General features: G+C 39.4%; 2 protein-coding genes across 4 annotated transcripts in view; one reads left to right on the forward strand and one right to left on the reverse strand.

Moving 5' to 3' along the window:
- Window positions 1-18,505, forward strand: part of LOC113459267 (mediator of RNA polymerase II transcription subunit 1) — a 28,407-nt gene extending 9,902 nt beyond the window's left edge. Inside the window, exons 2-16 of one of the 2 annotated variants that reach the window (XM_026793427.2) lie at window positions 3,701-3,785; window positions 4,135-4,189; window positions 4,613-4,745; window positions 5,765-5,793; window positions 9,408-9,479; window positions 9,572-9,646; window positions 10,798-10,868; window positions 11,234-11,299; window positions 11,705-11,813; window positions 12,514-12,638; window positions 12,982-13,094; window positions 14,793-14,988; window positions 15,301-15,396; window positions 15,838-15,946; window positions 17,009-18,505. In XM_026793427.2, the coding sequence (XP_026649228.2) occupies window positions 3,701-3,785; window positions 4,135-4,189; window positions 4,613-4,745; window positions 5,765-5,793; window positions 9,408-9,479; window positions 9,572-9,646; window positions 10,798-10,868; window positions 11,234-11,299; window positions 11,705-11,813; window positions 12,514-12,638; window positions 12,982-13,094; window positions 14,793-14,988; window positions 15,301-15,396; window positions 15,838-15,946; window positions 17,009-17,279 (1,605 nt within the window). In that variant the 3' untranslated portion in view covers window positions 17,280-18,505. Of the gene's footprint in view, window positions 1-3,700; window positions 3,786-4,134; window positions 4,190-4,611; window positions 4,746-5,764; window positions 5,794-9,407; window positions 9,480-9,571; window positions 9,647-10,797; window positions 10,869-11,233; window positions 11,300-11,704; window positions 11,814-12,513; window positions 12,639-12,981; window positions 13,095-14,792; window positions 14,989-15,300; window positions 15,397-15,837; window positions 15,947-17,008 lie in introns of those variants that run through there. The other variant, XM_074541519.1, reaches the window with a different exon arrangement.
- Window positions 18,506-18,625: 120 nt separating this feature from the next.
- On the reverse strand, window positions 18,626-23,183 carry YAE1 (YAE1 maturation factor of ABCE1). Of its 2 annotated transcripts, XM_074541583.1 has the most exons (5): window positions 23,028-23,183; window positions 22,079-22,163; window positions 21,860-21,997; window positions 20,486-20,607; window positions 18,626-20,052 (listed from the first exon to the last, which is right to left on the reverse strand). In XM_074541583.1, the coding sequence occupies exons 3-5, from the start codon at window positions 21,974-21,976 to the stop codon at window positions 19,629-19,631; spliced, it is 663 nt and encodes a 220-aa protein (XP_074397684.1). In that variant the 5' UTR covers window positions 21,977-21,997; window positions 22,079-22,163; window positions 23,028-23,183; the 3' UTR covers window positions 18,626-19,628. The 2 variants fall into 2 exon arrangements, with proteins under 2 accessions (XP_074397684.1, XP_074397675.1); XM_074541574.1 differs by having other exon boundaries at window positions 21,860-22,163; window positions 23,028-23,182.
- Window positions 23,184-26,042: the final 2,859 nt, after the last annotated feature.

Genomic DNA, 26,042 nt, shown 5'->3' on the forward strand with positions numbered 1-26,042 from the left:
TTCTTGCTCAGCAGAAAACATTTCAATAGGTTGTTCAAACAAACCTAAGCTAAAATGACTCCCTAGAAATGCTGAAAATATGTTTTTAAATTCATGCACCAATTAACAGGTAAAGCTCATTATTATAGCTATGATGATACCTGTGTTGACTGTTAATGTCAGGTTAAAAAGTAAATTAGTATTTAAGACCATACACCAAATGAATAATTTTACAGAAGTGTGATTTACCGCAAGTGTGGAATTACATTATCAATTTACTTCATCACATTTCACCTCCTTTGTAAAAGCTGAAGTGCAAATATATTTAACTCACTCAGGCTGCATTGACTTTCTCTAATTAGTATGCTTGACACCTGTCTGGAGACAAATACCACTTTTTGACATATACTTCTCCTGGAATTCCTAGGCCCATGCTTAGTTTTTTTCTGTAATCTTATTGAGGCCAATGAACTATGTAGTTTCTACTCAGGTTCCTACATTCAAGTCAAAAATACTCTATTTTATGTGGTATGAGACGATTTCCAGTACTGCAGCATGACGGATAATAGCTGGAAGCAGGTTTGCTGTAAGGTATCCTGAAACAGTGCCACCCAGGGGTTATGTACGAGATATGCTCTTCTTGCTGTAGACCTGAACATTCCCAAGTAACCACATTTCGAGCTAGTGCCTGTTCAAAGGTCCAGGGTTAACCCTTGAACCTCACACCACCATTGTGCACTGATTCCTATGCACAAGCAGACTGCAACCTGAGATGGCCACAAAATATACACATTTTTGTAGAAATGCAATGAAAACATTGTATTTGTACATTGTAAAGCAAGCCAAACTCCCCCTTTTGGAGTGCTTTCCTGTTTTGCTGAGTGAATTTTACTATCATACCTTCCCCTGCTTTTGTCCCCCAGTTAAATTCAGCCTCTGAGAATACTACACCTTCTGAAAAGATGGAGATAGACATTATGCTGTAGATGTGGAAGAACATGGCTAAAAGGGTACCTCTTGTAAAAAGTAGCAGAGGTGATGTTGCTGTGCTTATCAAGCCCCAAATTCAAACACAAATCCCTGGGGACCAGTTTTTTGAAGGAGCAAGACTTTTGCCTTGCACAGCAGCTATGGGTGCTGTGTTGCAGCTGCTACAAATAGAAGCCTTGGTTTCTTGCAGTGTGAGTGGAGATACAGGGTGGTTTGCAGCCCTTCTTTCAGCATGAAGGCATGGGCGAGTCGGGGCATGCTCCCAGCAAGTGTGCTTGCAAGAGCTGGTTGGGGTCCCCTCTCCCTCTTCCTCCAGCTGGCTGAAGTGGCCTGATTTATAGGGAACTGTGGTTGCTGCTCTGTCATCCTCTCTGAAGGAGGAAGAAGCTGCCAGTCCCTTCTCACTATCCCTCCTTGGTGTATGCAAAAGGCCATCCCTCTCCATCTGTCTTTCCCCATGTAGTGCCTCTGGCTCAAAGGGGCCAGATCTCTGCAGCTGTTGTGCCCACTAAGTCAAAGAAGCCCTTGGTAATATTTCTTCTGGTTCTGGGGCAGAGCAAAGTGGGTGGCATCTTGCAGGACTCAGTTTCTTCTTATTTATAACTTTGGAGTCTTCCTGCCTGTCTCAGACTGATGTATTAGGAAATTCACTCCTGTTTCTCTCCTGATGGAGGTAAAGCTGGATTCTGGATTCTGGATTCTAGATTCTGTGTTAGGCCAGAAAAAATATTTATAGGGAGATAGATGATGGACTGAATATATTCCTTCTCCCAGCCCCATTCTCATTCCTTGCCATCCCCAAAAACAAACAAACAAAAAAGTTTCACCACTTCATTGAGATTATCCTCTGTAAAAGTGCAGGATAATTTGGATTGGAAGGGACCCTTAAAGACCATCTACTCCAACCCTCCTGCAATAAGCAGGGACATCTTCAACTAGATCAGGTTGTTCAAAGCCCTGTCCAACCTGACCCTGAATGTTTGCAGGGAGGGGGCACGCACCACTTCTTTGAGCAACTTGTTCCAATGTCTTAACACCCTCATCATAGAAAATTGTCTCCAATTTTTTATCTCTAATTAAAGTGAGCTTTAATGAGCTCTAGGTGGGTGTATCTGGAAATCTCAAGTCTGTGGCAAAGCCTTGGTATTTATAAAGAATATACATAAGAAATTGTGCATAGGTAAAGAAAGCCTAATGGTTTAACAAACTGAAGATTTGGCTGCATATCTGTATTTAATATTGAGAATACTTGCTATACAAATCTCTCTCTGCTCTTTTTCTGTCAAAGTCTTACACAAATTAGATGTTTGTATGTGCAAAATTCAAGTAAAAAAATTTTTTATTCCTTCTTTGAAGCATACCATCTATGATCTTAGCAAGGTTTTACATTTGTCCTCCTCCAGCATTTCTGGTTGCCATTATATTTAGAACATTTTGGCATGTTTTTCAGGTGTTGTAAAAGCTATTTCTACAAATGCTCTAATGGAACAGTTGCGTTTAAAATACCAACAAAGGCCATGGACTGAAACTCTGAGACTTGTTTATTTTTGCATGGTAAGAATCACAGATTAGGTGAGAGAAGGATATGTGGTATAAGAGTATGTTTCCAAGGTAGTTAAAAAATTGCTTGACTTTCAAAAACAAGGCAAACCAACCAACCAAAAAACCCCATGCAATCCAAAACCAACCAAAAGATAATCCCCAGAAAAACCTGGTGCCTCGTATAGCCTGGCTCCCCATTTTTCTTAGGACAATGGGTTATAAAGTTTCCTGTCTGATTTTAACACTTTAGGGGGATGTTTATTGCAATGTTTTAACTTGTTTTAACATTGTTTTAACATTGTTTTAACATTGTTTTAACTATTCAGGAGTTAGTATTGATTGTCTACCAGTTGAGGTTACATTCACTATCATTACCATATTCATAGTATGTAAGGAGAATTTATTGCCTATAGGACTAGGAGGAAATATTGTATTTTAGAAACTGGTCTGATATCTGCTATCTAGACTTTCTGCTGCTGTAATATACCATTCCATGCTTCCTGCCCTTCCAGTAGCTGATTTAAGAATGATTGTTGTAAAGAGCAGATTAGCACAACTGCTGTGAGCTCAGTATAAAAATTCCCATTTGTTTCCACGCTTTTTTTTATTAATGCTTAACTCAAGCCTTACTCTGAAAACAATGTCCTGAATTTGAACAAAGTGAAAACTCTTCAGCAGTGAGTGTTCTTTGTAAATTGAAATGTGGAATTTGAGAAGTTTTCAGGCAAGAGCTTGAAGACTACCTGGGAGAGTTTGCTTGCCACTGAAGTGAATGGCTTCACAAGCTGAAACTTGTATTCTAATCTAACCAAGTACTTCTGTGGCACTTACTGGATCTCTTCTATTCACTCAGGCAGATTTTTTCTAAAATAAAAACACAAGTATTTTCTTAGTTTATCTCTAGCTTCACAATGCAATTAGCTGACAGATCTAGTGATCAGCTCAAAAGACAGGGGAATGGAAAGCCATTCCTTGCTCCAAGGCATCTGGTATGTAATTACTGCACAATAATACCTTGACAAATCCATTCAGTGCAGCCATTTCAGAGATAGCTCCAATCGTAGGTAACTTCTGTGTTTGACAAAAACAAATAATCAGAGGTTTGTTGTACGGGGCATCTGTGTGCTCTGTCTCTTAGCTAGTAATTTAAGGAATCTTTCTTTGTCTCTTGTTTTCACAAATGTGCTAGGATAACGCACTGCGAAAGCCCGTCAGTAAAGCTCCAGATGGTCTGTTGCTTTCATGCATGGAGAAGATACAGAGGACACTAAATGGTAATGAGCTGTTGGATAACTCAAAGTACATTTTTAAAAATATTGTATGGAATCTACCAATCCTTCTCTACTGATGTTCTTCACAAAGAGGTCAAAAGTACAAACACAGAGGTGGATAAGAGACAAGAGACTTGCAACTCATCTTTGGGCTAAGCCTTCAGGCTATAGTAATCTTAAAGCCTGAGAATATTTGCTACACAGCACAGAACTTATTAGTCATTAGTTGTCATTAATAACAAGACATTCAAGAGGTACTGTTTTCCTCTTACCTGTTCTTTAAAACAAGAAAATACTGGTTCTACTCCTTGATCATTGCAGTTTGATTAAATTGCCTTTCTGGTTTTTGCAGCTCAATCCATGTTTTCTGTGATGAATGTGTTGGAACGTTTATCCAGACAAAAAGGGTAAGTTTGTTTATGAATAAATGCAAATGAGCAGGCATGGCCTCAAGTCCAGAGAGGAATACTATCTGGATGGCTTGTCAGCAATGTTATTTTTTAGCTCAGTGTTCCAAAGGAGTGTATTTGCCTATTTTGATTACCCCTTTGTGGAGAAGGTTTTTGGGTAAAGAGAGGGTATAAATGCCTACATCCCAAAGCTACAGACCAAGGTTAATAGTTTTGAGCTGACCAACATGATAATGCAAAGAGCAGAGCACAAATACACGCCTGGTTGGATAGTTTTCAGAAGCTGAGCCAAGGAAGAGTTATTTTTGAAGCATCCGTGGTGTCTCTTCCCATGACCAAGTGAACTATACTTATTTCCTTTTTTAAGTGACAGAATTTTTATATATACAAGCTTTTTTTTTTTTTTCTCATCCTTCTCAGACTTACTGTTCATGTTAGCCCCAGTGGGACAACCTGCTACATAACATCAATGATGTTTTATGTAGAAATTCAGCTGGAGGAGGATGGAGATGTGATGGATGTAAAGTTGGCTCACTTTGAAGAAGCTCCTGTGGTAAAATTAATTTTCTCTGTCTCTCATGACCCTGTAGTCTCCCACCTGGCTTCCAGCTGTCATGTCAGAAAGGTTTTAACTTCCTTTTGGTCTTGTCACACATGCAAGCCTGTTCATGACACTAGCTACCTCTTTAGGCATCTGAATCTCTCACCTAAACTTACAACTCAGTTACAGAAACTAAATACACTAGTGCTAAGTATTACAGTAAAAGTCAGCTGACAGACTCACCTTCCAAGAATTTTGTGGTATCATGCATAAATATTTTTATTTTCATGCTTTGATGTAACCAGTATACAGTAAATAACAGGGGCTTAAAATATTTTCCTATTCTGCCTTCTTTAGGAGTATATGTATTTCCACTAGTGGGGATGTTTTTCTGGCAAAATTTCTATTAAATCATTCACAGAATATCACCCTGAAGTTCACATATCATGTTCTGCAGTTGTTACAGAATTACAGACAACCCTTCCGGTCCAAGATATAACAACAAGCTGTTGTGGGAGAGTTGGGGGACATAAACTCTGTTTTTTGTCACTAAGTATCCAAATGATTACATTATTACAGTTATTACTTTGGAGTTAATTTTTGTCCATTATTTTTAGTTTAAGTCAGCCCTGAAATTTCAATTTGTTCATTTAACCTGCACAGGTCTGTTGATCAGTGAGTGCTGGACAATATCATTAGAATGAAAATGCACATTCAGAGAATTCTAGCACAACCAATAAAAGAAAAACTGGCCAAGATGCATTTTTTTTTTTCTGAAAGAGTTATCAACAAAATATTTCTGTTAATTTTATCCTCTTTCACAGAGCCTTTGTTCTTCCAATTATTATAGTAATATTTTTTTAACTATTGCACTGTTAGTCTTGGTTTTGAGTGTTGGGGATATTTTTTATGCTAACCATACAGCTACTTAAAAGTAATGGGCATCAAGCTTATAATTACTAATGAAGTGCTTATAGAAGATGTGACACAAATTGCAAGAAATATGAAACTCCTGTCTCTTGTTCCTGTAGGTTTGTGATGATTTGGTCCAGCTTCTAAGGTAAAGAATCACATACAGGGTTTCATGTTGAATGGAAAGGAATTCCTCATGTTAGAACCATTCCAGGGTAAAAACTGAAGAGGGAAAAAAAAAAAAAAGGAAAAAGGAAAGAGGATCAGGGTACAATAACATAACAATCCAGAAGACAATAGAACTGACACTGTTTTGGATTACATTTTTTGTGGGAAGTTGGTTCCAATCCTCCATAATGGAAGTTGGTTGTCTTTATAACTATTATTATCTGCTTTGAATTTGTAAATTCAAGGCTAAAACTGCAGCAAATATAATTTTGTAAAGATACTCCAGGCATTATTTATTTCTCAAGTCATTCCATCAAATGCATCTGCTTCAATGGAGCAAGGGTAAAGAGTAATCCCCAAGGTGTTGGCTCTAGCTGCCAGTCAAACACAGCTTTGGAATACTGGCCTCTGTCTTGATTTTAAGAATTATAGAGCTACTTGGACTCACAGTTTTGGTAATGGAATGATGATGACAATTCAGAACTGGCAGATTTACACATACAAACTAGGCATTACTTTTCCTCTCCTCCTTCCATCAAATACTAAATAGCCCTTGTATTGTCCTTATGCAAATACTTTAACTGCATGTCCTTCAGGCTTCTCTCAAAGCAATGAAAGCAAGGTGGTACCACATGGCCTGAGTTTCTTTGCAAATACACAGGGGGAGATGTGACCCTAAATTTCTCATGTAGCATTAGGGCACTATATATATATATATATATTATTACCATGTTTTAATAGTTGCTGTTCCAGGTCAGGCCACCACTTTAAAAGTCCATTTTACAGGTTCTTCAGTGAATATGATCAAGGTTACAGATTTTAATAATAACGAGTATATTTAGGAAATTGGATTCTTAAATCCTGTGGCCGAATAGTAGATAGGGAAGGTAAAAAGAGAAAGAATAATCATTCACCTTTAGTGTTTGTCACAGTTTGACACTGGCGCAATGCCAGTGCCCCCATGAAAATACATTCTCCCTGGTGTCTGCTGTGATATGTGACCAGGAATAGAGCAAAGCAGGCTCCAACTTAGGAGTAAAGAAGAGAAAACTTTATTAACCTATAACTATATGTAAAAAGAAACACACAGAAAGGATGAAAACCTTCGAAAAGCATTCCTCCTCCCCCCACCAAATTCCCAATACATCCATCCCTCAGATCATCAACTCTCAGTCCATCACCACCCTTTAGATAATCAATTCTCAGTTCATCAAGGAGAGAGGAGTCTCTCTTGTGCCATAGGCTTCCCCTGGAAGCACAGTTGAGACCTCTTGTGTTTCCTGTCACACGTGGCACCACCTGGAGATCATTTGCCATGGTGACATCTTCCTTCCATGTCCAGTGCTCTCACCACTGCACATGGACCAGAGCTGCTTCTAGGGTTCCCCTTTTAAGGGCGCTTTGCCCAGTTCCAAAAAAAGCACAGTCTCTCACTTTCGGGACATCTGTCCCTCCCAAATTCACGCTGGGGTCAAGGAGTCTCGAACACAGAGATCTTCTTCTTCCCTGAAGACAGAGGGCACCACCACCCTCCTCACCCATTGTCTCTGTTCGCGCACTCCTTCACATAACATCACTGCACTCTCTTGGCTCCAAGCCATTGCCTGCCCCCTAAATGCAGTCTCTGTGTCACAGGAAAAATGGTTCTGTCCATGGCTATACAAGAAAAGTCCAGCCAAAGGCCACTCCATCATCTCCTCCCACCTAAGATTCTTCTCCACTTCTCTCATGGCCCATTTGCTCTTATCTCTATCTCTCTTCTCATTCAGCTCCAGGAGGATTAGCATTTGTAAGGTTTCCATCATCCAAGAAAAGGGTTAAAAATCTCAGGCTCTGCCTGTCCAGAACTCCCATGGCTGCCCTGCTGGGCACCTTCTTGCCACACCCCCCCTTTTCCTTCTTGGCTGGCCGTGTTACCAAATTTCAAGGTGGCACAAGAACAGACACCAGCTCTCTCTCTCTCCTGGTGGGTGGGCGGCTGCCCGATGCCTCTCCATGCTCCTCCACTCTTCCAGCCTCAGGGCCCTGGCTCACCTCACCCCTCACCCAGCCGCACGGCTTCCTCTCCCCCGCCCAGCCCGCAGCCAGGCAGCGGAGCTATGACCTCTTTCATGGATGGAACCTGTCATGGTTTGATGCTGCTGCAATGTCAGTGCTTCTATGAGAGAAAAAGTTTTCCTGGGAGTTCCCTGCTTTTAACCCCTGTGTTCTCAGAGGCGTATCCATGTCCTCAGTGGCCACATCAGGTGCCAGTATTCAAATCTGAGCATCTATTGGTTTGACCACAGCATCCCACTCACTTCCTCTCAAACCAGGAGAGTGTTTAATCTTTTGTATTACTCATCATCAGTTTTTTCAGCCCCCTTTTTTCCTCAGAAATGAAGTTATATTAGCTCTATGAGTGTAAACAGCTATGACTTAAAACTTGAACTTATATTTTCCTAGGCTTTTGACTTCCAGTGATGTTAATGCCAGCAGTCTGGCTCTTGATCACTGGTATATAGTTACCATTGGTACTGTGGGTGCTGCTTTTCTGCCTTCCTGGCTTTGTTAAGATTTGTTACAAAGCACAGGTATCCCTTCTACACCTCTTGGTGTAGTATTTTATTTGGTTGTAAGGCAGTTTGTTATATGTGTAATGTTTCCCATCAGTCTCAAAGTAACTATAAAATTAAGATTTTAAGAACCAGCCAGCTAATGCATAGGCTAGTACTGTGTCTGTTTCTGTACCACACATGCCTGCTTCCCTCCTTTTTCCCTGCTTCCACACTACTCCAGCTGGAAAGAGACAGAGAAGAGCTGAGTGACTTGTTTAGGTTCCAGGTTTGAAAGAGTTTGTCCCAGTGTAAAAGTTCAGGCAGGCCTATTTTGTCTCTGCCGATCCACACTACTGCCACATCTGCATAGGAAAGATGGGTCGCATCTTCCACACTGCAGTCACACAGCTGTCTGTGTGACTGCACACCGGAGTCTAGTAAGGCTTATAAAACTCACATAAAATCTACTTAAGCACAGGTGGGTGAGTCTGAACACTGCTCCACGCTGCCTCACCACGTTGGAATCCACAGCAGTTCTGGGGTTTGAGCAGTCTGAACCATTCATTTACAAACCAAGACACTTCCCCCCTTTTTTTTTTTCTTTTTTTTTTGATTGATGTATCTATCAGTTATATTTAAGGTCTGTCTCTCTCACATGGTGCTGTGAATTGCAGCATTAATACAATTTTGATATTTTAAGATCAATGTATGCATGCAAGGTCTTAGGGAGGTAGTACTACATGATTAGCTTTATTGGAATATCAGGAAAAATGTTTTGCAGCTGATAAGCTGTCATATTTGTGTTTCATGTACAATTATTGCTTTCAGTAGTGCCTACTTCAGTGCCAGTTTCAGCTATAATTACAGTGCTTGCAACAAAATCAAAGATTCACATTTTCTGGTATCTTCTAAGAAAATTTAAATCAGTACTGCTGCTTGATCTGATAAGGAGGGGGCCACTGTCACTCTAAAATGGTGCCTTTTCTATTAAGTTGTGTATAAAAGAGTTATGTTCTATCTCATTTACTAGTGATAGTCATTATTTCATTTTTTTTAGGATGAAGAACTATGATGCCTTTGGCAAGATTCTAGAAGACCTGTCAAATATGTATCAAATTCCAGGAAACAGGTTGCAGTTATTTTTTACTCAAAAACTTTTGAAATTCATAGCCTAACTTTCATTTACTTACAAAAATAATAAATTGTCTTTTTCTCTCCCAGCGAAATGAAAGCTAAGGGATATCTTGCTTTGCAGGCCCTTGAAAAAGACCTTTATTCAATGTCACTTCTTGACAGGTAACTTACAGTCTATGTCTTTGTCCCTTTGCCTCTACCCACACCCCTTCATTTCACTAAAAAACAAGTTAACTGATCTAATTATAAAGCAGGATGTGGAAGGCTAATGAGTTTTCTCTCGCTGGGAAGCCCGAAGCCTTTGTCAACCCCAGACAAGCAAACTAGTTAATCTGTTGAACTCCTGTGCTTAATCTCAGGGACTTCCTGGGAAACTGGTTGGTTACAAAGCTTGAGGGTGTATGCACATGACCAACCACTGGGAGCAAACAGTGTGCCTGAAAGTCAGCAGTCGTGTTTAGATCTCCCTGTGGCAGAAGTAAAATAGACTTCTCGGGGCTCTGCTGTTTGGGTATCTTATTTTGTCCTCAGGTTTTAGAACAGGAGGAGTGGATGCCAGCTTTTCTTCTTCCTTTTCTCATTTGTTCTTTCATAGAGTAGGATTACAGACAGATAGGGAACAGTTTCCTAAACCTTCTGGTAATTGTACAAGGATTTTCATTGTTTTCAATAAATAAGAGTTGAGGACAGTGCTTTCCTTCTGGATTTTTGATATATCTTCTCTGATACCTTGCCTATTAAGTTACATACACACATACCTTGGCAAGTATGGCCTCCTGTAACTTGAAACACCCTCTTAGATTATTTTTGCAGTTTTCCCTTATGAAGCATAATAACACTATGAACTAATGTACTATATCCCCACTGGTCACAGATATCTCAGTAAATATTATTTATAAGTTAAACAGATTATTTGTCCCATCTCTGCAGAGTTAGTACACAGCTATGTAAATGTATGGCTGTATATATTTAGCTATGTGAACACACTTGAAGTCAGAGAGTGGTTCTGTCCAAGTTAGTTAACCAGGCTGTTTCTTCATTCTTTGCTCAACCAAAGAATTAGTTTGACCCCCTTTATTTCTAGTAAATAGCGCACCAAAGTTCAACATGAAAGAGCTCAGATACAGGGAAAGGGGAAGCCCAAGTCCCAGAAGTAATGCATGTGTGGAGTTGTGGTCTTTTGAAAGCTGGGCATACAATCTACTTCCAAGGAAACATTGTCTTCTTTTGATTAAGGATACAAATTAGAAATTACATTAGCCTAGCTAGCACTGTAATGCAGGAAACACTAATTAAGGTGTGTTTTGAAATAGAACACAGGATCTAAACAGAGTTACTGAAGTACTTCATGGAAAAGTAGGACACCTGGTGCCAAGAACTGGAGGTGATTTTTTTCCTTTTTTTTCCCCTTTTTTTCCTCCCCATTTTCTTTTTCTCCCCCCTCACTTTTTTTTTTCCTCTTTTCCCATTTCTGAATTTAAAGAATTGTAATCAAAGCACACTACTGAGTTGATCTTTGTGTACAGGAAAGATCCTCTACTATTAATAAAATCTGCTGTAGGGATTTACTGTGCCTGTATTCTCAGATAACATACAGATGTACAGAACATATATTGAACAGATATTGTAAGTAGAGATGTAGTCTTAGAAGGAATCCCCTCTGCCCATCTACAGTGTTGGTTTTTTCACCTTTATGGCAAGGCATCCTCTACTGACCTGTGTAGTAACCATTATTTTTTTATTCCTCAGGAACCCCAATGAACATTGAATTTTACATTTCTCCCTATCAAGTTTTGGAAGCAGAACTAAATAATGGTAAAGCTATTTCAGCTGTTCTGCTGTTTCTGCAGAAATAGCTAACAAGAGTTTTTCAATACTACCTGTTTCATTAAGCAAAGTTAATTAATGAAAGCTCAGAATTAAAATTTAAAATTCTAGTTTAGTAGAACAATTTATGTGATGCATTTAAGCCCTGATGGACTTAATGTCCATCAGGAAATTACTTTCCATGTCTTGGTTGTTGATTCAGCTAATGCTGCTATCATCTTTCGGCAACTTTGGCCTTTTGGGTGTGGTCAATGTAGGCTTCTCTTCACTGCCCACACCACTGTGGTTGTCAGTTTGACTTGACCTTCCAAGTCCCTACCATATGTATTTTGTATGCATAGGATAAATATACATTAAATTAAGGAAAATAATGCCATTCTCTTTATCCCTAAGGTTCCCAGGTATGTGGAACAAAAACAGTTGTAACTGTTGAAGGCACAGATACACTGTACAAACTGCCTCTTTCTCCATTAATTATAGATCCTCAAGCTGGAGAGGACAGGTGAGGCTCTGGACACTTGTCAATACAGCAATGGATTTACACATCCCTGGCACTGACTTCCACATAACTTATATTTAGCCTCTGCTGAAACAGAAGTTCTGTTTTATTTATGGCTTTGTGCTCCACAGCTACACCATCTATAATCTGTGGCTTTTATGGTTTTCCCAAATGGACTTCGAAGGTATTGTGTTCATATTTAACTGTGTCAGTTGCATTGAACTATGAATTTATTCATAGATTTGAGGCCAGAAAGAGACACTGGAATAGTATTACTGAACTTCCTAGTATTCAACAAGCAAGTCCTTCATAGATTCATAGTAAAGAAAGCATATGCTGAAAGATATTACACCTAAAAGACACATAATAGTTTGTCATCCCACTATGGGTACTGACACCTCATCTCTCTCTACCTCAGTGTTGTCTGGAGGGGAAGTCTGAAGTAACTTTCTGAACTAAAATACTTTAAAATAATTTGTAAAAAACACCACTCAGTTTTTGTGTCTCACTTTTCCTTTCTGTCAGTTTTCACATTAACCATGTTTTAAACTAATAAAGTTGCATTTATAAAGCAAAACACTTCTCAAATTAGAAAATGTATGGAACATAATAAACTGCTAGGGCCTAACAGTGGCCTTGCATTTAGAGTCCTTGTTATGGCAATTCCTGTAAATAACCTTTCATTCTGACAATTTTTTCCTAGCAACCCTGCTTTTTTGCAACTGACTGATGAACTCAGCATGGATTTGCCAGCTCATTTTGTTCTGAAGTTTCATCAGCCTGTTCCAATGTCTTCATCCAGTATTGAAGAGATACAGAAGCTCACAGGCATGTTATAATTGCTTTTTAAGACTAAGTACTTCCGTGACTATGCATTACTTATTTGCTTTTTGCTTCCCCATGTTAAAGTTGCAAGAAGAAGTTGCTTCTTGGGCAGAACATGTTCTGTTCTACCAGTCCAAGTGTAACAACCATTGCAAAACACAAAAATTCTAAGAAAGATGTGACAAAGGCAAAGTTAAACACTGTACCTCAAATTCCCAATAGCAAAAATTGGGAATAAGGAAGCAAATCAGTATTTTTGTCTTTTCAAAATATTGGGTTTAGTTTTTAATAATAGCTTTCATAACCTACTGTCTTAACCTAATTACAAATAATGACCTGGTTTCAGGAATTCAGATTTCTGGCTTGAAGCTAGCTCCACTGTATGAGCTAATTGTTCAGTCTACTCTTAAAGAAAAATGCAGTGAAGACTTGTCTACAAATAAATCTTGTTTCTTTGTGGTAAGTATAGTGTGCATCTGATACACACTGTGCTGTTGTGCAAGATATACATACTGAATTACCATTTCCCCATAAGCAAGCAATGTAGGTTTCCCAGAATCCCAACAAAAGTGCTCTTTAGGAAATAGCTCAATTTACGAAGCAGTATTAGAGCCTTTCATGTAAGTGAGCTTCTCATCCTTATTAATAAAACACTGTGTGCTTGGCTGCTGAAGTCACATTAATTTGTCTGTGTGTAACCCAAATATTTACTCTTCTAAAAATTGCTCAGAACTTTATCATTAATGCCTTAAAAAGAAGGGAACTTGTTGACTGGTGTGAGGAGCAAGTCCCAAGAAGGTACTTACCTAGATTTTTGAAGATCTTTATCATGCTGCATGTCACACTGTTTTAACAAAAGGGGTTTCTTAATTAGATAACAGTGGGACTATTGATTCCTCTTAAAGGGACTAGCAGGAAGAAAAATATAAAGTGTTACAACAGTGAAGCCAACTGCTATCTAGAGACAAGGTTGTTTGAAGAAGGCTTTCCTTTCAATAACTGCATTATTGAAATACAGTTGCTTAGGCTGCATTGGATGTAAAGTTTTAGAACAGAAAGTTGTGGCTAAGATGCTTTCTGCCAGATTTATGTACAGGGCAACTACACAACAAGCTTCAAAGATCTACTTTTTTATTTGCTAGGAAACATTAATTTTGCAACTCATGGCAGCAGAGGAAGAGGGTACTTTTTTTCTGTTCTACTAGCAGTGTTTGTAGAGCTCATTGCCTGCTTAGTTCTTGGACCTTGAGGTGGTGGTGCAGAAGGTAGTAGTAAATTTGCACCATGTTAAAATAGTGTTTGGTATAGCTCTTCTCTTCTGTACGATGGAATTAATCTTTCAGTTCTATTAGATGCACATGAAAGGCACTGTAACATTTCAACAATTCCCTAAAATATTTGTACTTGGTGGGAGGTTTTAGTTCTGAGTTTTAAGATTTTATATTTAGAATTACTAAATTGCATTCTAACTGTGAAATGGGTGTAGGGAAAATATGTTTGATCCATGAACACACAAGGAAAAGCTCTTCAGCCTTTGTTAATGTAGGTCCTCCTCATTAACTGCCCTGCCCTGTTCTTAAGGGGACATTCCATTTGGCATCCTGAAGTAGGTAATACCATACTCAATTTCTAATTTTGTCATATAATCACTCTTAACATGGACAGGTGGTAAATTTTTCTTACTATTTCCTCCTCATCTTCAAGTGAATCATCAGGAGATATTCCAGCCAAACATATCTCTCCAAAGAAAAAGTAGTAGTGATGGAGGTTGGAACAACATCTGACGTTCAGAAGAGATAGCAAAACTGCTGTCCTGTTTGTGCAACTGTCAAGCAGCATTACTGATATTATTATTTTGTCCACTAACATTTTTATAGCCTATAGGGCTCTGAAAAGTATTTGGAAGAACTGATGACACTTGAACTCCTGACCACTTGGCTCTGGGTATATTTGCCTAATTTGGATGTGTTTAGGAGGGAGAGTGGATCTCATTTAGCTTCCACTAAGGATTCTACTAGAAATGCATAGGTACCATGGACATGCTAGAAATGTATCTTTCAAAAATATTTTTGTTGTAGATTGTACAATTGCCTGATAACATCAAGCTTTACTTTCTTGTTTTCAGTCCTTGAAACATCACCATTATTTGTTGCTTAGTCTCTTCCAGATCATCCAAAGCACTGTTACTTCATAAACAAGGGCTCAGCAAAATCAGTTTTAGCAGGAGCCTTGGTCAGTAAAATCCCATTTAGCCATCCAAAGTGTGTGCCTGGTGTAATAGAGATTCTTCGACATCAAGTGGCATATAACACTCTTATTAGCAGCTGTGTCTCTGAGAAGCATATAAATGAAGGTAAATTGTGTGGCTGGAAGTGATGGCACAGTATTAGAGACAAACTAGTTTCTAAATTGGGTGTTGACAGATTTTACTACCCCCTTCCCAAAACTGTCATTACTTGTCAAGAACAGCAAATGATAAAAAATTCTTAACATTGTATTGATTTTTAAAAAAATTCTATGCTCATTTTATGTACATAAATGAAGTTGTCAAAGTCATGAAAAATTAGACTATTGTATCAGTATTTTTAAAATTCTGGCATGTAATTCAGCCAAAAAGAACCCAGCTTCAATGGTGGATATCACTAAACAGTATTTTTATTTTTAGATGATTCAGAACTGCTTTACTTTGAAGTGGTACCACACAAGAACACCAGCTTTTCTGTCTTTTTCCTTCATCCTGTGAAAGAGAATTTAGCCTGTGGTATGTGTGGAATAATTGCTACTGTCCTCTTTACTGAGCTGACAGGGGACTTGGTTCTACCTAGGCTCTTGCACTACATTTCTCAGTTACAAACAGTCTAAGGGCCACTCAACTCCGTTCAGCCCAGGAAAAACACCAAGTGCATGCACTTGTGTATAAACTGCTTACTCGAAGGTGTTTTGTACTCAGAATAATACAGAAAGTAAATGCAAATATTAAGGTCCTGTTTTGTCTTGGCCAGCATTTAATTAATAAATTGTAATTTCCACTATTTCTGATTTAAGTATATTAAGGAAAAGCAAGTCATGCAAATATATTGCTGCAAACCTCTTTCCACTGTCTTCAGTCTTACCATCTCTTCAAGCATCAAAATGAAAGGATGTTTTTTGATGTTTGTAAGTATTTCAAACCAAAGATTTTTCTTGTTCTGTTACTCCTTAGTGGTAATTGATGTTATAAGCTCTAGAAAAGTCCAATGTCACCTTCATTTAAATCCTCAAGATCCAACTCTAAATTCTACTGATGACTTTGTAGCAAGAGCTGTGAAACGGTAAGTTTTTTTATTTCCTAACAGATGTCCATCAAATGGAAATATCATGTGCATTCATAATGCCATGAACTAAGCAACTGGAAAACTTCACTTTAGTGTAATACAATAATGGGAATAAGTTATTTCAGTGTCTTAATTATCTCTTTCAAAAATTTTAAACATTAAGAGTGATGAAGCATTTCTAGTAGAAAGCATGTGGAAGCAAGGAAAGACTATTGAATAAAGAGTTCAACTTTTTATGAAGATGCTTTTCTGAAGACTAGCTGATAACAGTCTCATGACTAGTGTAACTTAAAATAGCATGGAAAGGTCTTTTTACACATCTTCCTAACAGCAATCAGTGCTTCTCTTCAGAAAGTGAGTTGTATTTGGCATGTCTACAACACTGACTCTGGCTTGTTTTCTGAACAAATTCCAAAAGAGTGAGTTGTTGTGATACATGAACATAGACTAGACAAACTGATTCAGAACAGTCTAAGAGCACTAAGTGATTTGGCATAAGCTAGTATACATCTATTATCTGTTTGATGACAACAAAACCAATGCAGGTTGGATTTTGAACCTGAATTTAAACAAGGTACTATTTTTGGAACCAGGTTAAGAGTGGGAAAAAAACTCCTCCAGTATAGATGGTGTTTTAGAAAAGATACCTTCTGTACCTGTGTTACACAAAACATGAAGGTTACAATTACAAAACTCAAGAAGAATTAATATATTTCAAAATTCTTAGTTTTGGTTTTCACTAGAAGTACCCTTATGACTTTTTTTGTTGACCAGATTGACCAGACTGAAAGACCTCCCACTATTTCAGTCAAAGCTTCTGTGCACACCTAACTTCAAAGACTCAGCACTAAATTTCAGTGTGTCAACATATATTTCTGGTACAGCATATGTAGTTTGTATTGTGGTTACAAAGTAACACCAGGTTGTAGAAGACAAAACCAGAAAGGAGTTAATGCTGGTTTTCATTCAGGTGCCAGCCATAGTTTAAAAAACAGAAGTACTTTAAAGAGCATTGTATGATGTCTGTAGTAGTGACTAATGTGTCATTTCCTTCTTCAGTTGCATGTCAGTCCCAGTTGTCATGAGAGCTGTTTTCAGGAATGCTGCCAAGGTGAAAGCTGACAGTGAAACACAAGATACGGACACAGAACAACCTGGACCACAACTGGAGCAAACTACAGATTCTGACAGTCTCAAAGAAAGCCTTTCTGGTGCTGGTCAGCAGAGCAGCTGGGCAGTGAAAGATAAGCCAAATGATACAGAGACTACAGAAGAAAATCTCTCTACAGCCAAACTGGAAATTCTGGGTGATAACATAGAAAAAAAGTAACCCCTCGTTATACACTGAAACCTTGTGGAGGAAAGTAATTCCATAGCTAGTATAGAAGCTGATGTAACAGACAAAAACCTGATGGTTTTATAAGCAAAAATGAAGCCTACTTAGTAATATGCGAATGGTATCTCCTCTTTGCAGACTTTTAAATATGGGAAAGTAATTCTCTCGAATCTGCATTTTAAAACATCCAAATCTGTAAAGTCTAACACTGTTCTATTAACCTTTATTTTGTCTTGTTACTGAAAAACTAAAAAATCGTAGTGGTAAACAAGATTCCCTCTAACACTGTCTTTTTTTATTGTTAGAGGGTAAGGTATTACTTTATTCTTGGTCAAGAGATGTGTTCCTGACAAAGTTCCAGCCTCAATGCTGATCCCAATACAAAACTTTTTTGCTTATTTATGCATTTTTTGCAAACAAATACATTAATGTTCATTGGTTTAATTTACCTAATTCTCTTCATTAATTAGTATTCTACTCCCTATTAGTTATTTATTTCTTTCTCTTCATGCTGATCTGGTCCACATCCTTTAATTCCTTCTTTTATCTTTTTCTCCAACTTTCCAGGCCTTAATCTCCTCCATATCTTCTGGTTACTCTAATGTCCTTGAAGGGTCATAAATTTAAGATCCCAGATGCCCAATCTTCAAATTCCTTTGCTTTGTTCATTGAAGACAGTCAGGCTTAGTTTTAACAAACTCAAGGTTTCAGTGATTTAATGATCAAAGTAGGTCTGTGAAGAAACTTAATTGGTGTTGGCTAAAAGTGGACACTGCTTACAATTAGTTAAAACAACTAATTAAAAATTAGTTAGGAAAATTATATATATATTCCAACACTGTCTGCACCATTTTCTACCAAATATGGAAAAAATCTGTGTTTTACATGATATAGTCTATAACACAATGCAGGCATTTGAAGAAAAGTAATGTTTATCACTGTCAATATTATGCTAAATAAATTGAAAAAAGTTACTTGAATGATTTTTGTATATACACAATTAATGCAGACATCCCTCTTTGTCCACTATTTCATAAATGCATTCAATCTAAGACTCTGAACTGCAGTTCTGCTTACCCCTGAAGGAGAAGTGGTACAGAAAGCAAACCAAAATTATAGTCTGTCAACTCTGACAGGGTAATGGAGTCTTTAGTAAGAATGTTGCATAAACTCAGGCTCTGAAAAACAAGGAATTTTTGCCTTTAAGTATGAAATGGCTTTGTGTGTTTTTTTTTTAAATTACAGTTTACTGTTCAAAATCTTACTTTGCCTAGGTCTGGACTTCCTTTGTTTGCAATATGAATGAGTTAAAGGAAACTTCCAACAAGTAAGCTGGGAACTTACTATAAATCAGTTTAATTAATGTGAAACAGAGGCATTTACAAAGAAAAAACTTCCTGAACAGAGCAATTTACAGCTACAGTGAAGGGAAGCAATGGGAAAGCAAGTCAAATATACAATAGTTACAGAAATACAAAATGATCAGAAATAGGCATGTGTGGCTGATGTGTTTCTAAGAGGTAGTGAATAAGCTTGGCTTCCTTGAAGAGTTTGAGAAAAACATTATTGGAATGCAGGAAAGAGTTCGGGCTAGATGGACTGACAAAATAAATACAAAAATAACAAAAGGATGTTCATTAGACTGGAAGCATGTTTAGTGTGGTCTGACATGGTAAGAGTAGATGTCTAAAAGTAAAACAATGAATTGGCAGCAATTCTGTATTTAAGGAAAATGGTATGTTTTCAGCAAAAGTGATGAATATAACTATGCAAGGAGGGAAAAATAGTTTTTAACCATGAAAGTGCATTGCATCATGGGTAGAAAAGATAACACATAGAATTTGACAAAAAGTGACTACAGAGTCACAGCACTCTAGGAATCAGCAGCATTACATGTTCTATTTTGCATACAGCATATCCTCAACACCAGCTTATTCCACAAAAACACTGAGCATTTCCACAGCACTGAGCAGTTATTCTTTTGATATTGCAGGGGACCAATTTAGAGGGGCTATTTAATGGACCCGCTTCATTTCCAAGCTACTGCCAAGAAAAAAATGAGGGTGAAATGGGACCTCCTGACACAAAACAGAAACATGTTTAGTAACTCTTCGTAAAGCTTTAAAGTCACTGTCCCTTTCTTTGAATGTTACCTTTAAGGGTGAAAGTGAAGGGTTTTGTCCAGAGCCCAAATCATGGTGAGGATTTACAAAAATGACTTCTACTATAAAGCATCCAAATTAGATTTTCCTAAAGCAAAAGTGATGCATCAGCCTGTACATGGCCCACAAACTAAGAATCAAAATCCACTGTGATAGTTTGAAGTACCATGAGACAGAAAAACTAATGTTCCAGTTGCTGGACATGATGGAGTACATCCAGTGATAAGCCCAGTTGCTCTACTAACCAAACAGTCTGCATTTTAACCCAAGCAAGGGTTGACTTTTCAGGATCTGTGCAGAGGTTTGCTTTGCTGCACTCAGACTGCAATGAACCAACCTCACCATTATTCCTACAAGTGTTTTCACCGGAGCTGCCGCCACAGTCGTGTTTTCCATCTTTAACTTCCCTGTACTCTGTCCCAGCTGTGTGATTAAGGTCCATGTCCTGAACTGAGTCTAAAATGTGTCCAAGATGCGGCTGTTCTTCAGTAGAATTCAGATACTTAAGCACGTCATCTTCATGCTTTCCAACCACATCAAGAAGATTATTTATCATAGTTAGAGCAGAATCATGTCCATTAAAATGACACCAGGATAAGAGAGCACTGAAAAGTGAACAACAACAAAAGTGATTATATTTATCAACGTAGATCTCCACTTGGTGGAGGCAGACAGACAGCAATGTGACAAGGTATTCTATGCATCATAAATACATTTATGTATAATTCACGATTTATGGAAAATTCAGGCAGTAGAACTAAATATTAAGCTTAAATACATAGATTCAGACAATTTTAGAAGTGTAACTGAAAGAGAATTTTCAGAAATTATACTTCTACACCCAGGTAGGCATTCCCTGTTCTCGAGATGTGGGAATTTTCAGGTTGCTCACTTCGGACAGTTTTTTTTGGTTTGGGTTTTTTGTTTGTTTGTTTTGGTTGGTTTTGTTTTTTAATTAAAACAAACAAAAACCTGTATGTGTGTTACCCTGTTACACACCCTCCACATCCACTTGACCTTAAGGAGTTTGTAACCTACTTCAGGGTTCCTTTGAACTGGCCACATGTAATCATCAGCTCGGCACCGTGTCTGTAACCTTGATTAAAGCCTGTCTGGAGTGCAAGTTCTTTCCCAGCCTCAACTCCATCCCTATAGCCTTCCTGCAACAAAAGCAGTGAAAAAGGTTGCTCAGTGTCACAACATGACAAAGTGGATCTCCAACAAATACATAACAATAATAATAAAAAAGTTTAAACAGGTATCACATCTCTTAAGTTACAGCTTCTATATCTGAACATCTTTCACTGCTACACCCCCACTGCCAAACCAAAACATTCTTGTTGCAGTATACTATGATTTACTGACCTGTAAGATGCAGTTTTTTACTTTTCCCAAAAGGATTCCCAGAAAGTGAGAAAAGAGGGAAACTTCCTTTAGAAAGATCAAAAAACCCCCCATGTTTGCTTTTAATGATTACCAACTGCTTTGTGAGAAATGGACTTAGAAAAAAGAAGTGTATGTGGTACTTCCATCTAAAAAGATATGCAGGCTGCCAATCTTCCCCTTTAACAAAGGTACTCTTCTATCTGTAATCCATCTACATGGAATCCATTTATTTTCACAAAATTAACTGCTGAGCATTGCTCCTTTATTTGCTGGACCTCACTCCATCCAAGAGCTATACCAGAAAAAGAGACAGTGATTGGTGATTGACTGAGTCATATATAAATACACTTAACATGGGCACTGCTTTCTTTAAGTAACCAGCTAATGACTGTAATGCAAATTACTTTCTTTATATTATAACAACATTACAAGATTAATAGAATAATTCTTAACTTTTTTTCATTTCAAAATTACAAGCTACAAAAGTGAAAACTCCTATTTGCTCATGGTGGCCCTGCTAGAAAAGTGGTCTGGAACACAAAAACTTATTCTGCCCAACATGCAACTCTTAACTTCAATAACACTTCATGATTTTGCAGTATCTACTCAAAAACACCAGAGGGATTTCTGTAAGAACACTAAACAGTTCATTAAGAAAACCAGTCTTTTCATGGGATTCAGATGAAGGAAACTCCACTGGGTCTGTTGCCCCACATTTAATAGGGCTATACCTACAAGTACAAAGCAAGTAGCTGGCATCACAATTCAGCACTGCCTTTTATAAATGCACATGGTTGTGCAGGAGTCAATGTCTTTAGGCAAAACAGTACTTTGCTCTGGTGACTACTAAGTAGTGTTTATGTACATTACTGCCATATTTTCCTGATACTCAGAAGAAAGTACACCACAATAACTTTTAAGCAGCTAGTTTTACTTTTCCCTTTAAGTCATTCACATGTATATCGAGTTAAATGTCAGTAAATCTAAAATGCTACAAAGTGTATTAAATAATTTTTACAAAAATACCTTCAATCTCTTTTTCATAGTACTGTTCCATTCCTTCTGTAGTAGATACATTTCATCTGCATCTTCATCAAATATATCCTCACTGGATTGGCTGACTGCTACTTGTACCCAGGACATAATAGCAGTGAACTATGACCCCTGTTTATGTGGTAAAAAACCACTTAGAAACTCTCAGAAGTGCTTCTGGTGAAGTGTCAGATTAGAAGTATTGGCAAAAACCTGTGAGCTCTGAAGAGAAGCCAGGTACGGAGCTGATTATTCAAGCTGTACATGGAACTCGGTGCTGTGTGCCATTGGGGTGCATCTGTCAAGAAAAGGAAGTCAGATCATAGTTCGTAAAGTAACTTCTGAGATATGTTAGGGCAACTTATCATAGCTCCTCCCCATCTTATGGCACGGACACACATATGGATGCCAGTATAAATACATATTTATGAATACTTATTTATGAATACTGCCAGTACAAGGACGGCTGGCAGAAACAACTTTTATGACTTGCTTCCAACAGCGGCTGACAAACGTCCCATACAGCCGCCACGTGGTGCCCTAAAACAAGCTGTACGTATACACACAACTTCGTGTATTTGTACCGTGTACACAACTTGTACACAATTTACTACACGCAGGTTAATACTTGCAGAAGTACTTTCACCTTTGATTTACAGTTTTCTGATTATGCCAAATACTTAGCTATCTCATAAAACAGAAGCAGTCCATTCTATTTTGAATAAAGAATTACCAAGTGCTGCTGTAGTGGAAAGGAGAATTTTTTGGGTTATTTAATCTTTTCCTATGACGAAAACTTTGAGAAGCGTCTCACAACTAATTCATTTGCCTCTAAATTGTTAGAGCACACGGACACTTCCTGTGTCGGGAAGTGTCCGGCGGCTCTCAGAGAACCCAGGGCTCTGGGACACAGCCGGCTGCGGTCCTGCAGCCTGCGGTGGGCAAGCGGGGCATGGCCCAGCCTCACAGCCGGCGCGGGCCGCAGGCAGGGCCGGGCCCGGCCACCATTTCACGGCCGCGCCTGTGCCCAGCTGGCCAGAAGAGGCCGCGGGCCGGGGAGTGTTCCTTCAGCCCCGCCCGGCCTCAGACGCTGCCTCCCCTCGCCTCGCCTTTCCGCGCTGCTCGCACAGCCACCGCCGCCAGCCCGGCCCCGCACACTGACCCTCAGCGCAGCCGCAGGCACTCGGCCATCTTCACTGAGGGCAAACGGACGCCGGCGGAAGTAATTGCGCAGCGACAGCCGTAACGTCAGAGCCAGTCGGAGACACTGGAGGCGCCATCTTGAGTGAGGGCGCAGCTCCCTCCAGTGGCTCAGCCCCGCCTGCCCTGCCCGGTCCTGCCCTGCCCTGGGGCCGCCGGGCGGCAACGGGGCGGGAGCTGCTGACGCAGTCGGGATGCCCTTATCCCATCATCTCAGGAGGGAGAGGCATGTGGCTGCCTCGGCCTCCCACAGTGACCGCAGGACAGCCCTAGGGTCAACGCATTCCTCGGGGCACGAAGGTTTCATCGTCTTTTCAGTTATAAACGGTGGGCTGTAGGAAAAAAAAAATCTGCCTTGTTGACTTCAGAATCGTCAAGCACTTTATGTGAAGCATGCCCTTAAGCTATCCTGTATAAGACCCAGGTAGTACAATGAGAAATCCTTTTTAATATGAAAGATGCCAGCAGGAGTCAAGTGTTTCATTGCTGACTTTGACTAGAGAAAACAGGAATATCCTGTTGACATAAATGAAACATAAGAACAACGATGTTGGTGCATGCTGCATTTGGCTTATGAGCATAAGTTTAAAGATGATTAATCTTCATGAACACACAATACATCAAGCTTGAATTCAAGCTGCCTGCTTCTCCAGATTGCCAGTGTTCAGTGAACGCGCTGTGTGCTGAGTGCCCTGCGGCCCCCTGGCGGCCGGACCATCCGAGAGGCCGATTCCCCGATTCCCCGTGGGAACACACTCCCCACAGCCACTCACACGTGTCGGGTGTCCCGTTTCCTGTCCCCGGGGTGGCTGGTGCCATTCCTTACAGCGGGGCTTGGGACGCTGCACAGACAGCAGCAGGGCCTGTCTGAGCTCTGCAGGTACCAGGAGACACACGAGTGTGCGCTGCAAACTGTGCAGCCGCTGCACCCCTGCTCCCTCAGCCCTTCTGCTCTGCACACAGCCTGTCCTCCTGCTTCTGGCCCGTCTTGGATGCTCGCTGATGGTTGAATGCTGAGGTAGGAGTAGCCAAGTAACCAAATCTGTCTAGAAATTCATGTGTCAGGTGTCAAAATGACACTGGTGCTTCTGGATGGCCGTAACTGCTTACCTGTTCCTCAGCAGTTACTACACATGTCAATGATTGCTGATTTCCTGGCCCACTGCAAGAAATAGCTACTCACTTTTAATAGTTTAGGAAGGTTTATTAAACCTTATCAAAAATACAACAGAAGACTGAATAAAGAAAAAAGGTTATGGCGCTGGGAGCAAAATATTTTCTCCACCATGTGCTCAGCTCCCCTTACAGTGGAGGTTTTTCTCTTTTTAACCCTTTAACCCCTCCTAAAGTTCTGTCCTTCAATTCCTTCTTCACTGTCCAGTGGTGGAGATCTCTTCCTCAAATCCTGTTTGGAGGCCAGATGTCGCCATAGTGACAAGCCAGCCTTCCCAGATGTCTCACTTCTAGCTGTCCCTTGATAACCACATGAGGGGATAGAACATAACTGTAAATCTATAAATCCCTTCTGGCAACAAAAACTTTAACTGGTCACATTGACACTTAGCAAAAATTCACTAGGTGGAAACAATTCTTCATCTGGCAACAGCACTGTTAAACTTGGGTTAACCCTTTGCCTATCATCTTCTGCTCTGTCTCATCAGCCTCTTGCTCTTCTGGAAAAGATACACAGGTCGTGACTCAGGGAAGCTATGAGTTTCCCAGATTCACACTCAGTTTAATGTCTTAAATCTTTAAACATCAGTTTAAATGTCTTAAATTTAACAAAGTTGATCAGCCCACACAGATGTTTAAGAATGAGTCTTTATGATTGTGAGGAAAAAAAAAAAGAAATCTTTCTGTTATTAGTTGTGGCTGGGTAATTAGGTGAATCATTGTATACACAGAGCAACACAACATTCTTGGGATATGAAGTACAGTTGCAACTTGAAGACAATTGATTCTCTGTTGATGGTGGCCTGGACAGGAGTGCTGGGATTGAGGGTGAGGTGCAAGGTCTCAGGATGTGCATGTTTTCCACACTTATGTATGGTCTAAATGGGACAGTGTCTGTGTATTATGATGACACTGTCAAGATATATAACAGAAGATCAAAACAGGAGAGCAATATTTCACCGGCTAAAAGCCAGTTCTGATATTTTTGCACAATAAAATTGCCTGAAATTGTGAAAAGCAAAGTAGTTGAACTTGTGACCCATTGTAAAGTTTGCCAGTGCCACATCTAAGTTTAAAACTGGGCTAATTTTAGGCTTAGGGTATCTGATGTACCAAAGGTACTTCTGGAACATGAACATGCACATCTCAGCAGTTCCTGCTTTCCTGGTGTGCTGGGAGAGCTTCTAGAGGAGTCAGTACATAGTCAGAACTTAGTATTAACAAGAGATTTCAGGAGATCATTGCACAGGAATTCTGCCAGCTTCATCTTAGCAGTAAGGTTTGCCATTAAGCAATCAGCCACGAGTGATCCCCAAAAGTGAATGATATTTGCATATTGTCATAGGGTGGTTTTTGCACCTTTGCACCGTTTTTACTGCATATAATACTTCAGATAAAGCATTGCTCCTATTCAGATCATTATTATACAGCTTTGTCTCTCAAGCAGAAGTGGTTGGGAGCATCCAATAAATTTTGTCATAATGCAGATGCCTCAAGAATTCAAGCTTTTTTGAAGGGTGGTTGATTACCTTGGCCAGGACTTGTACATGGGCCACTCTGTGGGGAAGGTTCCTTTCATTCTCACTGCAGCAATTTCTGTTGCTGTGTGCTGTTGTCTCTGGCAGAATTGAATAAAGCCTTGTGAAAAGACCCAGGGCAGAGGACTATTTACACTGCAAATTGTTCTTCAGTCATGCACTGCTTGTGGGCTGACAGAGCCATGTTTCATTGACTCCAGCTTTGGGAGTAATATAATTCTTTTAAGAAATCACAGCTCTTAAATGGTATTTGGATAAATTTTACC

Source organism: Zonotrichia albicollis, chromosome 1 (genome assembly GCF_047830755.1).
Source record: "Zonotrichia albicollis isolate bZonAlb1 chromosome 1, bZonAlb1.hap1, whole genome shotgun sequence".
NCBI lineage: Eukaryota > Metazoa > Chordata > Aves > Passeriformes > Passerellidae > Zonotrichia > Zonotrichia albicollis.

Coding starts and splice junctions, on each gene's coding strand:
- YAE1 (XM_074541583.1), bottom strand. CDS start 21,976: ATGTCCTGGGTACAAGTAGCAGTCAGCCAATCCAGTGAGGATATATTT. Junction 20,608..21,859: donor CTATGAAAAAGAGATTGAAG/GTATTTTTGTAA, acceptor CTTTTGTTGCAG/GAAGGCTATAGGGATGGAGT. Junction 20,053..20,485: donor CAGTTCAAAGGAACCCTGAA/GTAGGTTACAAA, acceptor TTCACTTTTCAG/TGCTCTCTTATCCTGGTGTC.